This window comes from Lynx canadensis, chromosome E1 (genome assembly GCF_007474595.2).
Source record: "Lynx canadensis isolate LIC74 chromosome E1, mLynCan4.pri.v2, whole genome shotgun sequence".
Lineage (NCBI taxonomy): Eukaryota > Metazoa > Chordata > Mammalia > Carnivora > Felidae > Lynx > Lynx canadensis.
In genome coordinates, this window is record NC_044316.2 from 9,932,099 (window position 1) to 9,944,800 (window position 12,702).

General features: G+C 38.1%; 1 protein-coding gene across 1 annotated transcript in view; it reads left to right on the plus strand.

Moving 5' to 3' along the window:
- Positions 1-12,702, plus strand: part of AKAP10 (A-kinase anchoring protein 10) — an 80,589-nt gene that overhangs the window by 60,246 nt on the left and 7,641 nt on the right. The window contains exons 11-14 of the mRNA XM_030294790.1: positions 1,108-1,217; positions 4,746-4,828; positions 8,288-8,340; positions 8,933-9,028. Of these exons, the coding sequence (XP_030150650.1) occupies positions 1,108-1,217; positions 4,746-4,828; positions 8,288-8,340; positions 8,933-9,028 (342 nt within the window). The remainder of the gene's footprint in view (positions 1-1,107; positions 1,218-4,745; positions 4,829-8,287; positions 8,341-8,932; positions 9,029-12,702) is intronic.

A 12,702-nucleotide genomic window follows, 5' to 3' on the forward strand; every position in this document is an offset into this window, starting at 1 on the left:
AAGGTATTGGATTCTGTCAAATGTTCTCTCTGTATCAATGGAAGTGGTCATGTGGGTTTTGGTTTTTACTCTGTTGATATGGTGTACTACATTAATTGATTATCAGATGTTAAACCAACCTTGCATACCTGGGATAACTCACTTGGTGGTGGTATGTAATTATTTTTATAAGTTTGCTAGTATTTAGTTAGGGTTTTGCATCAATTCTTACGCTGATTTGTAGTTTTCTTTTCTTGTGATGTCCAGTTTTGGTAACTGAGTTAACAGTAGCCTCAAGGAAGTATTCTGTCTTCTTTATTTGGGTGCCTCTTTCTTTTTAATTATTTACCCCTTCTTAGCACATAAAGAGAACCCCATGTACTGTGGAGTGTGTTCTGTAAGCATCTGTTCCTATACCTTAACCATGGATATTAACCTATACGTGAGTCATGGGTATGAACCTGTACCTTAGTCACAGATTTTAAACACGTTCCTGCCTTTCGTTACTTTAAACAATGCTACAGTGAATAATAATCTTGCATATTAGTCATTTTGTTAAGCTGAGTCTGTCTGTAATTGAATTTTTAGAAGTGGAATAACTGAGAAAACACATGGCTCTGGTATTTTATAGAAATAGCAATTCTGACTTGCTTTTTCGTGGGATGAGGAGTGGGAGATAACATGCTGGAGGAGAACTTACTACACTCTTCTGGCTGGTCATTTTAGAAAGTTTTCTTCAGCTTCTCTTGGCCTCACTGAAGATCAAAAGTATGCGTGTTTATTTTGTAAAAGTTAGCTAAGCTATATATACCTGGATGGATGGGTGTCTTGCACCCTTGGGAACACAATGCCTGTAAAGACAGCACATTTGTTAGATCACCAGGAAAACAAACAGATTTGGCATTAAAAGCTTGGGTTGTACACTTTAATATTGTGCTTCCTCCTGCAGTTATATTTCGAGGTTACATTTCAGAATCATTACTGTTTCGCATCTCAGTCATGATGGGGTTGAGTGAAAATTATGTGTATTTCAATTACTGAAGATTTTGTACAAATCTTTCCTATCTCAAACCCAGGATTGTTTGATTCCCAAATAATATACTGCTGATTTTACAATTTCTGTTGTAGTCCAGTATGAAAAAAGCCAGTGTTAAAATTCTGAAAAATTTTGATGAAGCGATCATTGTGGATGCTGCCAGTTTGGATCCAGAATCTTTGTATCAGCGGACATATGCAGGGTAAGCTTGACTGAGTGTCTAAAATGTTTACAAGTTTATGGAATTTTGTCTCTTTTATTTTTCAATTTAAAATTTAAAAATTTGGGGGTTACCAGGTGGCTCAGTCGGTTAAACGTCTGACTTGGGCTCAGGTCATGATCTCGCAGTTCATGAGTTCAAGCCCCGCATCAGGTTTTGTGCTGACAGCTCAGAGCCTGCTTCGGATTCTGTGTCTCCCTCTCTCTCTGTCCCTCCCCTACTCATGTTCTATCTTTCTTTGTCTCAAAAATAAATAAACATTAAAAACAACTAAGATTTAAAAATTGTTTCTCATCTATTATATAGCCAGCACTTACTTATATAGAGTATGCAGTAGACCATGGTTAAGAGTGAAGGCTCAGGAGTGACTTCCTGGGTTTTTATCTTGGCTCAGCCACTTATTGGAAAACTACTTAACCTCTTGGTGTCTCAGTTTTTTCATTTCTAAATTGAGATTAATATTACTGCTTCATTGGGTTGTTCAGGGGATTAAATGAGGTAATACACAAAAAGCATTTAAAACCTTGCCTAATATCTAGTAAACACTCCATAAATGTCATTACCGTCATCATTCCACCATGCTGTACAAGGTTGATGAGTATCATGTTTATCTAACAGGTTTTAGGCTGTATCTCTTCCATGTTTCATTTGGTTCGTATGTTAGCTATTTCAAAGTCTGTCTTAAAAGCAAAAGTAAAGTACACTGACTAATACTGTGTAACTAATACTTGAAAATGGAATAAAATTATTTCTTTGTATTTAATTAAGAATTGGATGTTTAATTTATCCTGTAACAAAAAGACATCAATTCCTAGCATGTACCACTTGCTGACCTTTACCACAGATCAGATCACAAAATCACTTCCTCCTCTCTAAAGATGGCTTGATTAACATATATAAACCTGTGTAAAGTCTTGATTACCCTACTCAGACCCAACCCCAGTCCCGGCAATGCCATAAAAAGGGATTTCAACATGTTTAATTGAGTTTATCAGAAAGTAACAGTGATATTTGGAAGACCAGGGAGTCGTGGGATGTACTTTGAAGTAAATTAAAGCTGTGGGACCACATTGTCTTCAGAAAGCATGCTTTAGCTGCATCAATATGGTGATCTTTATCTCTTCTTTTAGGAAATGGTGGACAATAAGCCTAAATGATTTAATTCCCAAAGATTATATTTATTCTTAAGGAATCGTTGTTAGTTCATTTACTTAAAACCTGACTTAAAGCAGTCTGTCAATTGCAAGATGTTTTACTTCTGTAGTTTTTTGCTATGTGTGTAAAATAAATGTATTTTAACAGATAATATATAAAATGGGTCAGAAATAGAGAAATAATGACTTTTCTTCATCTTTAAAAAATTTTTTTTTAGTTTTTAAAAATATTTATTTTTGAGAGACACACACACACAGAGGATGAATGGGGGAGGGTCAGAGAGAGAGAGGGAGACACAGAATCCAAAGCAGGCCCCAGGGTCTGCACAGAGCCCATCACAGGGCTCGAACTCATGAACTGTGAGATCATGACCTGAGCCGAAGTTGGACGCTTAACTGACTGAGCCACCCAGGCGCCCCCCAACTTTTCTTCATCTTTAAAGATAGTTTTCAGTGTTGGGTTTTAGTCTTATGGTTTTGGCATCTTCCTGAAATGTTTCTCAAGGCAGACATATTTCTGTCTGTTGGTGTATTGCAAGCACATGTGAAATGACAACTTACTGGGAAGGATAACCCTAAAATAAGACCCACCATGGCCCGAGTGAAATAATACATGAGCGTCACAGTTTCTTTTCCTTCTTTTAATTACAAATACATTAATCTCCTATAAAAATTAAATGTGTAGATAAGGCTGATGTCCCCTTTGATCACACACCAGAGCTTATTCTCTCCCCTTCCTACTCAGGATAATCACTGTGACATTATAGTATGTATTTTTGCTTGCTTATTTTTATGTAATCGATATTACACTCTATTTGGTACCTTGTGCTTTCAGTCCAGTGAGTTTTGGAGACTTTTCTATAGTAGTATATACAGATTTACCTCATTTTGACTATTTGTAGTGTTTCATATAAAATCTTAATTATAGCTCATAACTGTGGCCACTGTTTTGTTTGGCCCTTTGGGTATTGATGAATATTCAAGTTGTTTGCAATTTTTCACTGTTACGCACAGAATGGCAAAGAATTACTTCTATATACTTCCTTGTACCAAGAGGCAGATTTTAAATTTTAATAGATCTTAACCAGTTTACCTTTATTTTCTTTATTTTTTTGAGAGAGAGAGGGCGTGAGTGAGCAAGGGGCACACAGAGAGAGAGAGAGAGAGAGAGAAGAGGACCCTCAGAGAGAAGGAGAGAGAGAGAAGCATTGCTCACCCAAAATGGGGCTCGAGCTCACAAACCATGGGGTCATGACCTGAGCTGAAGTCAGATGCTTGATGACTGAGCCACCCAGGCACCCGTTAACCAGCTTCCCTTTAAGAGTAGCTATATGTTTTGCATTCTTACCCCCCGTTAAGGAAGATACTCGTTTCCCCCGTATCTTTATTGACACTAAATAACATCAGATGTTTGATTTTTTACCAATCTGGATTATTGCCCCTGAGATTAAGTTGCTTTTGGCATGTTTGTTGGTCGTTCAGGTTTCTCTTCTGTGAAGTGACTGTTCGTCTCCTTTTTACATTTTTCTGTCTTTCTTAGTTACTTGTTGGAATTCTTTATGTTTTTGAATATTCATTATTGATTAGTAATCTGTTAAATAAGGTCTTTCACTGTGTTCTTTGCCTTTCAAGTTTGCTTGATATTATTGTAGCTTTATAGCATATATAATGACTATATGTAATATATAATGACTCTAGCTCTATAGACTCTAGCTCTGTAATACACATTTTGATCTAAGTCAGGTTCCTACCTTTTTATCTCCTTTACAAAATTATCTTGGCTATTCTTATGCCTTTTGTCTTCCATATGAATTTTAGAATTGTGAGCTACCTGTTCACCCATCATGTTTCATAAACCTTTCTGGGATTTTGAATGGAATTGCATTGAATTAAAGATTATTTTGCTTTCTTTAGGGGACAGTTCTATTTAAAATAAGCCTTGCTAGGGGTGCCTGGGTGGCGCAGTCGGTTGGGCGTCCGACTTCAGCCAGGTCACGATCTCGCGGTCCGTGAGTTCGAGCCCCGCGTCGGGCTCTGGGCTGATGGCTCGGAGCCTGGAGCCTGTTTCCGATTCTGTGTCTCCCTCTCTCTCTGCCCCTCGCCCGTTCATGCTCTGTCTCTCTCTGTCCCAAAAAAATAAACGTTGAAAAAAAAAATTTAAAATAAGCCTTGCTTAAAAAAAAAAATAAAATAAAATAAAATAAAATAAAATAAAATAATAAACCTTGCTTTGAATAACATGATACAGTATTTTTAGCTTCCTACATTTAAATGAGATGCTTAAGAGTGGAATTTTTCTTTCCTTAATTCGGTATTGATCATTAGAAATCATATTTTTCTTTTTGTACTTATTTAGGAAGATGACATTTGGAAGAGTAAGTGACTTGGGGCAATTCATCCGAGAATCTGAGCCTGAACCTGATGTAAAGAAATCAAAAGGTTTGTGGTGTTTTCATATTCCCTGTTAAGCCTTTGCTCACATTAGTCAGTGACTGTAAGTGAAGGATCGTTTAAGATTTAAACAGTTTATTTTATGAAATAATTGCCTTCTCTCTCACCTTGTGTTTGTAGTCACAGCTGAGCACAAGGGCTTTGTGTAATCACATCTCTGTACAGTCTCTGAATGAAAGGTATTGAATTTGCTTTACCATTCCAGAAAGCACATCTGCATGAAAAAATATTTGTCACTTTTTTATTTAAAATAGTGAATACCCAGGGCGCCTGGGTGGCTTAGTCAGTCTGACTTCGGCTCAGGTCATGATCTCATGGTTCTTGGGTTCAGGCCCTACATCAGGCTCTGTGCTGACAGTGCGGAGTCTGGGATTCCCTCTCTCTCTCTCTCTCTCTCTCTCTCTCTGCTCATCCCCAACTCGCTCACACACACTCTCTCAAAATAAATAAACTTAAAAAACAAAAATGGTGAATACCCAGTCCAGGTTGGATTTGAGGTTTATCTCAAGACCCTTTAATTCATTAAATTTCCTCTAATTTGCTGAAATTTCAAATACATGATATATATGTGAAAAATATGAAGAGGTTGAAATTCAAGTCCTTCATTTAAAATCACCTGGAGAGTGCTCATTTAGTTGCAAGAGTTAAACACAAATCTTTTTTGACAAGTACATTATTTGTGACTGATTTCAGCTTCCAAACAGTTGGTTTACAAGGAAGATTTTAAAAACCAATGTGGATCCATTCACTTGGGATCTAGAAATTTTTCAGTGTGGTTGGATTGACAGTATTGTCTTGAGTAAAAGACACTAATTTGTAAGAAGAAAGTGTTCCAGGGGCACCTGGATGTCTCGGTTGAGTGTCTGACTCTTGGTCTCGGCTCAGATCGTGTCCTCACAGTTCATGAGTTTGAGCCCCACATTGAGCTCTGCGCTGGTACTGTGGAGCCTGCTTGGGATTCTCTCTCTTTCTCTCTCTCTGTCCCTCTCCCTCTCTCTCTCTCTCTCTCTCTCCCCCCCCCCCCCCCCCTCCCTCTCTTTCCCCCTCCCACATTCTCTCTCTCTCTCAAAATAAACTTTAAAAAAAGAAGAGAAAATCTCCCATTTTGAGAAATGTGTTTAAAATTAAGAGCTATTATTAATCTTCCTATTGAATTTAAATTTATTTATTTATTTTTAAGTAAACTCTACCCCCAACGTAGAGCTCAAACTCCTAACCCCAAGATCGAGAGTCACATGCTCCAACAACTGAGCCCAGCCAGGTGCCTGTATTATATTTATTTTTTAATTCAACTACTACTTGAGTAAGGAATAATCTTGGTGTTGGTGAGCAATCTACTTTTGGGTCAGATATACATTGACAGAGTAAGCAAAAAATGCAACAGTTATTGAAATCATTTAGACCCAAAAAGGGCCTGTTAACCTATTTTACCCTATCAGTTTATTTAAATAATTGATTTTATTTCCTAATTTGCCAGAGAAGCCTGAGGTACACAGTCGGGAGAAGTACAAAGATGGAAAGAAGTCTGCACAGTTCATTCAGTAAATAATTTTGTAGTGCCTCTGTGCACTCTTATTCACGGGGCAGGTTAGAACATACAGATCCTGCCATTAAGAAACCTAGAGTCTAATAGTGTATTTTATTGGTAAAAAATGAGTACAAAGAAGAAGTGACTGGTAGCTTTGGAGTAGAGGAAGTATTAGACAGCCTCTGTGGGGTATTGGCCAGCAAGGGCTCTACACTGTCCTCAGGTAGCAAGAAATCAAGACTCTTGATTTTGGCTCAGATCACGATCTCACAGTTCAGGAGATCAAGCCCTGCATCAGGCTCAGGACTGACAGTGCAGAGCCTGCTTGTGATTCTCTCTCTCTCTCTCTCTCTCTCTCTCTCTGCCCCTTTCCTGCTTGCACAATCTCCCTCTCTCTCTCAAAATAAATGAATAAACTTTAAAAAAAAAAAAAAGAGTAGGTAGAGAACAGACAAGTTCAATTTGGAACATGTTAATTGTGAGATACCATAGGACAATTTCTAAGTCCATGAATTTTAATGCCCAAGGTCAGGTTTTTTGATTATTTGCATTTTGAAGGAAGTTAAGGCCACAGGAGGGGATGAGATGCCCCAGAGAAAATCTGTCAAAGGAGAAAAGAAGGCTGGAAATGGGGTCCTGGAGAAGTTCCGTGTTAAAAGGGGAGGGGAGGCACAGAAAGGAGCCAAACTTGTGTGCATTGAAAAGGAGAGAGGGTGTTAAACATGTAGGAGACTGTCACAGTGTGGCTTTTTGGGTTAGCCTGAGAGAGAGCAGTGCACTGGGCAATTCAACAGCCATTTGAGACTTTAGGCCGAGTGTGTAATGTGGCTTTATTGACTGGTTGGCCATAAAGTTTAACTAGACCAGTCTTCAGACTTTTAGTTAATACTAAAAATTATCAAGGGAAAGGATGCAGGTTTTGCACTTTTCATGAATGCTATATATAGTTCTAATCCAGTCATTGACTTAATCAGTACCTTGCCTAAGAAATAATCTACCAACTGCTTGATGTAAGGCCGAGTTAGAAAGGAGCTTATTTGTGTTAAAGAAAGGATAAGCTATGTATTTCATTAATGGAAAAAGTGGCTAGTCTATGTCTTGGTGATTCCTCAGCACCTGAGTACCTACCTATACGAAGATAGGCTTGTGTGTATCTCCTGGGGGGTTGAGGTGTGCTGTGGCCTGGACAGAGTATGGCCATTTAAAACTCTGCTGTTAATCAGCCAATTTATACAGACCAGAGATTGAGCATGTGGCAGTGTAATTTTTACTGGAAGCCCTTTTGTATAGGAGCTGGTCTAAAAAATTTGGATATAACAAGTAGATTGATACCTCCTGACCTACCGCTAGACTCTTATCTAAGACCAAATCCTAGTCATGGTTTTCTTTTGTTCACTTAATATTAGCTGAAAATCTAACACTAGAGAATAGTTTCTTTTTTTTCTTTTAATGTTTTTATTTTATTTTTGAGAGAGAGACAGATCATGAGCAGGGAAGGGGCAGGGAGAGACACAGAATTCTGGGACACAGAATCTGAAACAGGCTTCAGGCTCTGAGCTCTCAGCACAGAGCCCGACCTGGGGCTTGAATTCGTGAACCATGAGATCATGACCTGGGCCAAAGTTGAACGCTTAACTGACTGAACCACACAGGTGCCCCGATAATACTTTTCTTTTATCAAGTGAGGAGAATAGAAGAAAAGTCCAGAACTCTGAAACAGACTTTCAAAAGTCTTTTGCAAGTTAAATACTTGTTAATGGAGATAATCAATTTTGATTAACGGTAATATTCCTTAATGTTTTAGATGAGATTGTACAAAAAAAGAATATCCATTTCTGGAAATAGCTTTTGAATAAGAGCACCTTTTTAATGTAAAATTGTGCATGAAATCTACATTCAATTTTGGTTTTATTTACTAGGATCCATGTTCTCACAAGCTATGAAGAAATGGGTACAAGGAAATACTGATGAGGTAAATTCTACTTTCAGTGTAAAGAAATTCCTGTTTATAAGTGGCACTTTGTCTAAGTAAAGTTTCAGGTTTTCTCTTTCCTTAGTTCCCACGTTTAAGCAACATGGCACATCATTGCTCCCTTATCCAGGAGGTAACAAGAAAGGGTGGGCCCTTTTTAGTATCTAACAATTGCCTTGTGGGGTCAGTGCAGGATCTTTTAGTTCAGAGACTCTAGCCACTGAGAAATAGACATACCTCCAAATTTCCATCAACCATCAGGCATCCATAGAAACAAAAAGCTCAAATGTTTCTTTCCTCACTTCTGTTTGCAGAAGAGGAGGCTTGCTTTTTGACTTAAGTACATTGAGAGATGTGAGTGGAAAAAGAAAAATGTTTTGATCATCTAACATGAAAATAGTCATGATGTTGGGTACCCAGTAGCTCACCCTAGAAGACAGTGAACAAATAGCATGTTAATGTAGCATAGCCAGAGGGTGGCCCAGGTCCTATCACATACAGTTGTGTTTAGAGCACTGATAATGTAAGTCTTAACTTTTCTAATGAATAACCATTATCAACAGTTTGAAATGATTTGTTGTTGTTGTTTTAGGCCCAAGAAGAGCTAGCTTGGAAGATTGCTAAAATGATAGTCAGTGATGTTATGCAACAGGCACAATATGATCAGCCCTTAGAGAGGTCTACAAAGGTAAGAATGACATGTGTTCTGATCTAGCTTGTATAAAAACTGGAAAGAATTAAATTCCAGATATTAAAAAAGGGCATAAGGGAGATTCTGCTTCTGCCTTTGAAGGATTAGCTGCTATAGAAACTGCCCTCTCATCATGAACAACTAGAAAACAAACTAAGTGAAACAACTAGTTCCAGATATTGGACAAAAGGCAGTAGAGGTCTGTAATTCTTGAAATAAGGGTAACATGGAGGTGATCTGTAGCTCACTGCCCAAATCAAAGTTTGGATAACCTAAATTGGCTAGAAGTCATAGAGAAGAATACCAGAAAAGGAGCTTCACAGAAAGAAAGCTCCAGAGTTTCTCTCTTTATGAGAGGTCCCTTAAAGGGCTTGGCCAAATACTGATCTATACGTATATTGGGTGAAAATGCCCATGGCCATGGAAAAAATAACAGAAATTAATTCCTGAAACATGGGTTAGGAATAGGTCCCACCCCTACTAACCAAGGTCTTGTAATGTACAAGGCATTGGGTAGTTCCTCAGAAACATTATGCCTTACTGCTGGAGCTAAATTAACCCTAGAGTATGGGGCACCTGGGTGGGCTCAGTTGTTTAAGCACCGACCCTTGAGTTTAGGCTCTGGTCATGATCTCATGGTTTATGGGTTCGAGCCTGCGTTGGGTTTTGTACTGACAACACGGAGCCTGCTTGGGATTCTCTCTCTCCGCCTCTCTCTTTCTGCCCCTCTTTTGTGCGCACATGAAAGCTCTCTTTCTCTCTCAAAATAGATGTATAATCTTTAAAAAAAAAACAAAAAGCTCTAGTGTAAAGCCCCTTAACCAAACTGAAGAGCAACCTTTGAAAGGATCAAACTGCTCTGTAAATAACAACTGCATGACAGGACAAAGGCCAGCCCGCTTTAAAGGAACACAGTAAAATTCAGTACTCAACAGTATAAAAATAACAATGTCTGCCATCCACTGCATTACTAGGTATGCAAGGAAGCAGAAAAACTTGACCCACAATCAGAAGAAAAACATAATCTATAGAAACCATACCCAGAAAATTACTGGATATAAAAGAACTCAAGAAAAAGGGGAAAAGGAAAGAAAGAATCCATGGGACAAATAGAAGACAAATAGCAAAATAGTAGGTTTAAGTGAAATCCTATTAGTGGTCATAGCAAATGTACATGGTCTAAATAGTTAAATCGAAAAAAAAATTAATAAATAGTTAAATCGGAGATTGATTAGATAATGGCAGATGCTATGTGTAAGAAGCCTGCTTTAAACATAAAGACTTAGGGGCGCCTGGGTGGCGCAGTCGGTTAAGCGTCCGACTTCAGCCAGGTCACGATCTCACGGTCCGTGAGTTCGAGCCCCGCGTCGGGCTCTGGGCTGATGGCTCAGAGCCTGGAGCCTGTTTCTGATTCTGTGTCTCCCTCTCTCTCTGCCCCTCCCCCGTTCATGCTCTGTCTCTCTCTGTCCCAAAAATAAAATAAACGTTGAAAAAAAAAAAAATTTAAAAAAATAAAAAAATAAATAAACATAAAGACTTAAAGTAAAAACAGGATGGAAAAGATATATACCATGCAGACATTAATAAAAGTAATTTGGACTGCCCATATTACTACAAGTCAGACTAAACTTCAAAACAAGGAATATTACCAGGCACAAAGTACATTTTACATGATAAAAAGGTCAGTTGATTAAGAAGACATCAAGAGTCCTAAATGTGGGGGCACCTGGGTGGCTTAGTCGGTTAAGCGTCTGACTTTGGCTGAGGTCATGATCTTGCAGTATGTGAGTTCGAGCCCTGTGTCGGGCTCTGTGCTGACAGCTTGGAGCCTGGAGCCTGCCTTGGATTCTGTGTCTCCACTCTCTGTACCCCCCCAACTTGTGCTCGGTCTATGTCTCTCAAAAAATAAAAAACGTTAAAAAAAAAAAGAATCCTAAATGTGTATGCATCTAACAACAGAGCTTGAAAACACATAAAGCAAAAGCTGATAGAACTACAAGGAAAAATACACAGATCCATAATGACTCTTGGAGATTTCAACAGCCCTGTCTCAGTAATAGAACAGTGTTTAGAAGACTCGAATAACAATGTCAACCAACTTGACCTAAGTGACTTGTAGAAAATAATGCATCTAGCAGCGCAGAATACACATTATTTTGGCCTACATATAGATCATTGACTGAGATATACCATATTCTGGGCCATAAAACAAGTTTCAGTACATTTTGAAAGATTGAAATCCTACAATCTGTTTTCTCCTCACAAAGGAATTAAACAAGAAGTCAGTTAGAGAAAGATATGTGGAAAATTCCCCAATATTTGGGAATTAGGTAACATACTCTAAGTTACCTATTAGTCAAAGAAGAAATCAAAATAGAGGTTAAAAATATTTTGGACTGAATTAAAATGAAAATACAGCATAGTATTTGTGAGATACTGCTAACACAATTCTTAAAAGGAAATTTATAGCATTAAATGTTTATATTAGACAAGAAAAGGGTCTCTGTCTTCTACCTGAAACTAAAAAATGAGTAAATTAACCCAAGAAAGAAGGAAATAATAAATAAAAAGTGATTATCAATTACATAGAATACAGGCAGATAATAGAGAAAAGTCAAAAGCTGGCTCTTTATTTTTTTTTTTAATGCTTATTTATTTTTGAGACAGAGAGAAACAGAGCATGAACAGCAAGGATCAGAGAGAGAGGGAGACACAGAATCCCAAGCAGGCTCCAGGCTCTCAGGTGTCAGCACAGTGCCCAACGTGGGGTTCAAACTCACAGACCATGAGATCATGACCTGAGCCAAAGTCAGACGCTTAACTGACTGAGCCACTCAGGCGCCCCTAAAAGCTGGCTCTTTAAAAAGATCGATTTGGGCGCCTGGGTGGCGCAGTCGGTTAAGCGTCCGACTTCAGCCAGGTCATGATCTCGCGGTCCAGGAGTTCGAGCCCTGCGTCAGGCTCTGGGCTGATGGCTCGGAGCCTGGAGCCTGTTTCCGATTCTGTGTCTCCCTCTCTCTCTGCCCCCCCCCCGTTCATGCTCTGTCTCTCTCTGTCCCAAAAATAAATAAACGTTGAAAAAAAAATTAAAAAAAAAAAAAAAAAGATCGATTAAATTGATAAACCTTTAGCCAGACTAATTGAGGGGGGAAAAAAAGATTAGACATGAATCACCAATACAAAGATTGAAAGGGGACATCGCTACAGATCCTAAAGTTATTAAAATGATATTAGTGAACTGTTACGAACAACTTTATGCTAATAAGTTCAACAGCTTGAATAAGATGGAGAAATTCCTTGAAATATATAAATTACCAAAACTCAGTAAGAAATGGTAACCTGAATAATGCTGTATCTATTAAATTGAATTTGAGGAGTTAAATATATTTGTATTTATGATATTATCATATTGATACATTATATATATGTACATATGTATGAAATATGAGGAACTCAGCAGACAAAAAAATTGTTTTCAAATTAAAAAATGGGCAAAGGACCTGGAAAGACATTTTTCTAAAGAAGACATACAGACGGCCAAAAGATACATGAAAAGGTGCTTAATGTCACTAATCATTAGAGAAGCACAAATCATACCCACAATAAGATATCACCTCACACCTGTTAGAATGACTGTTAGCAAAAAGACAAGCAGTAACAAATGTTAACGA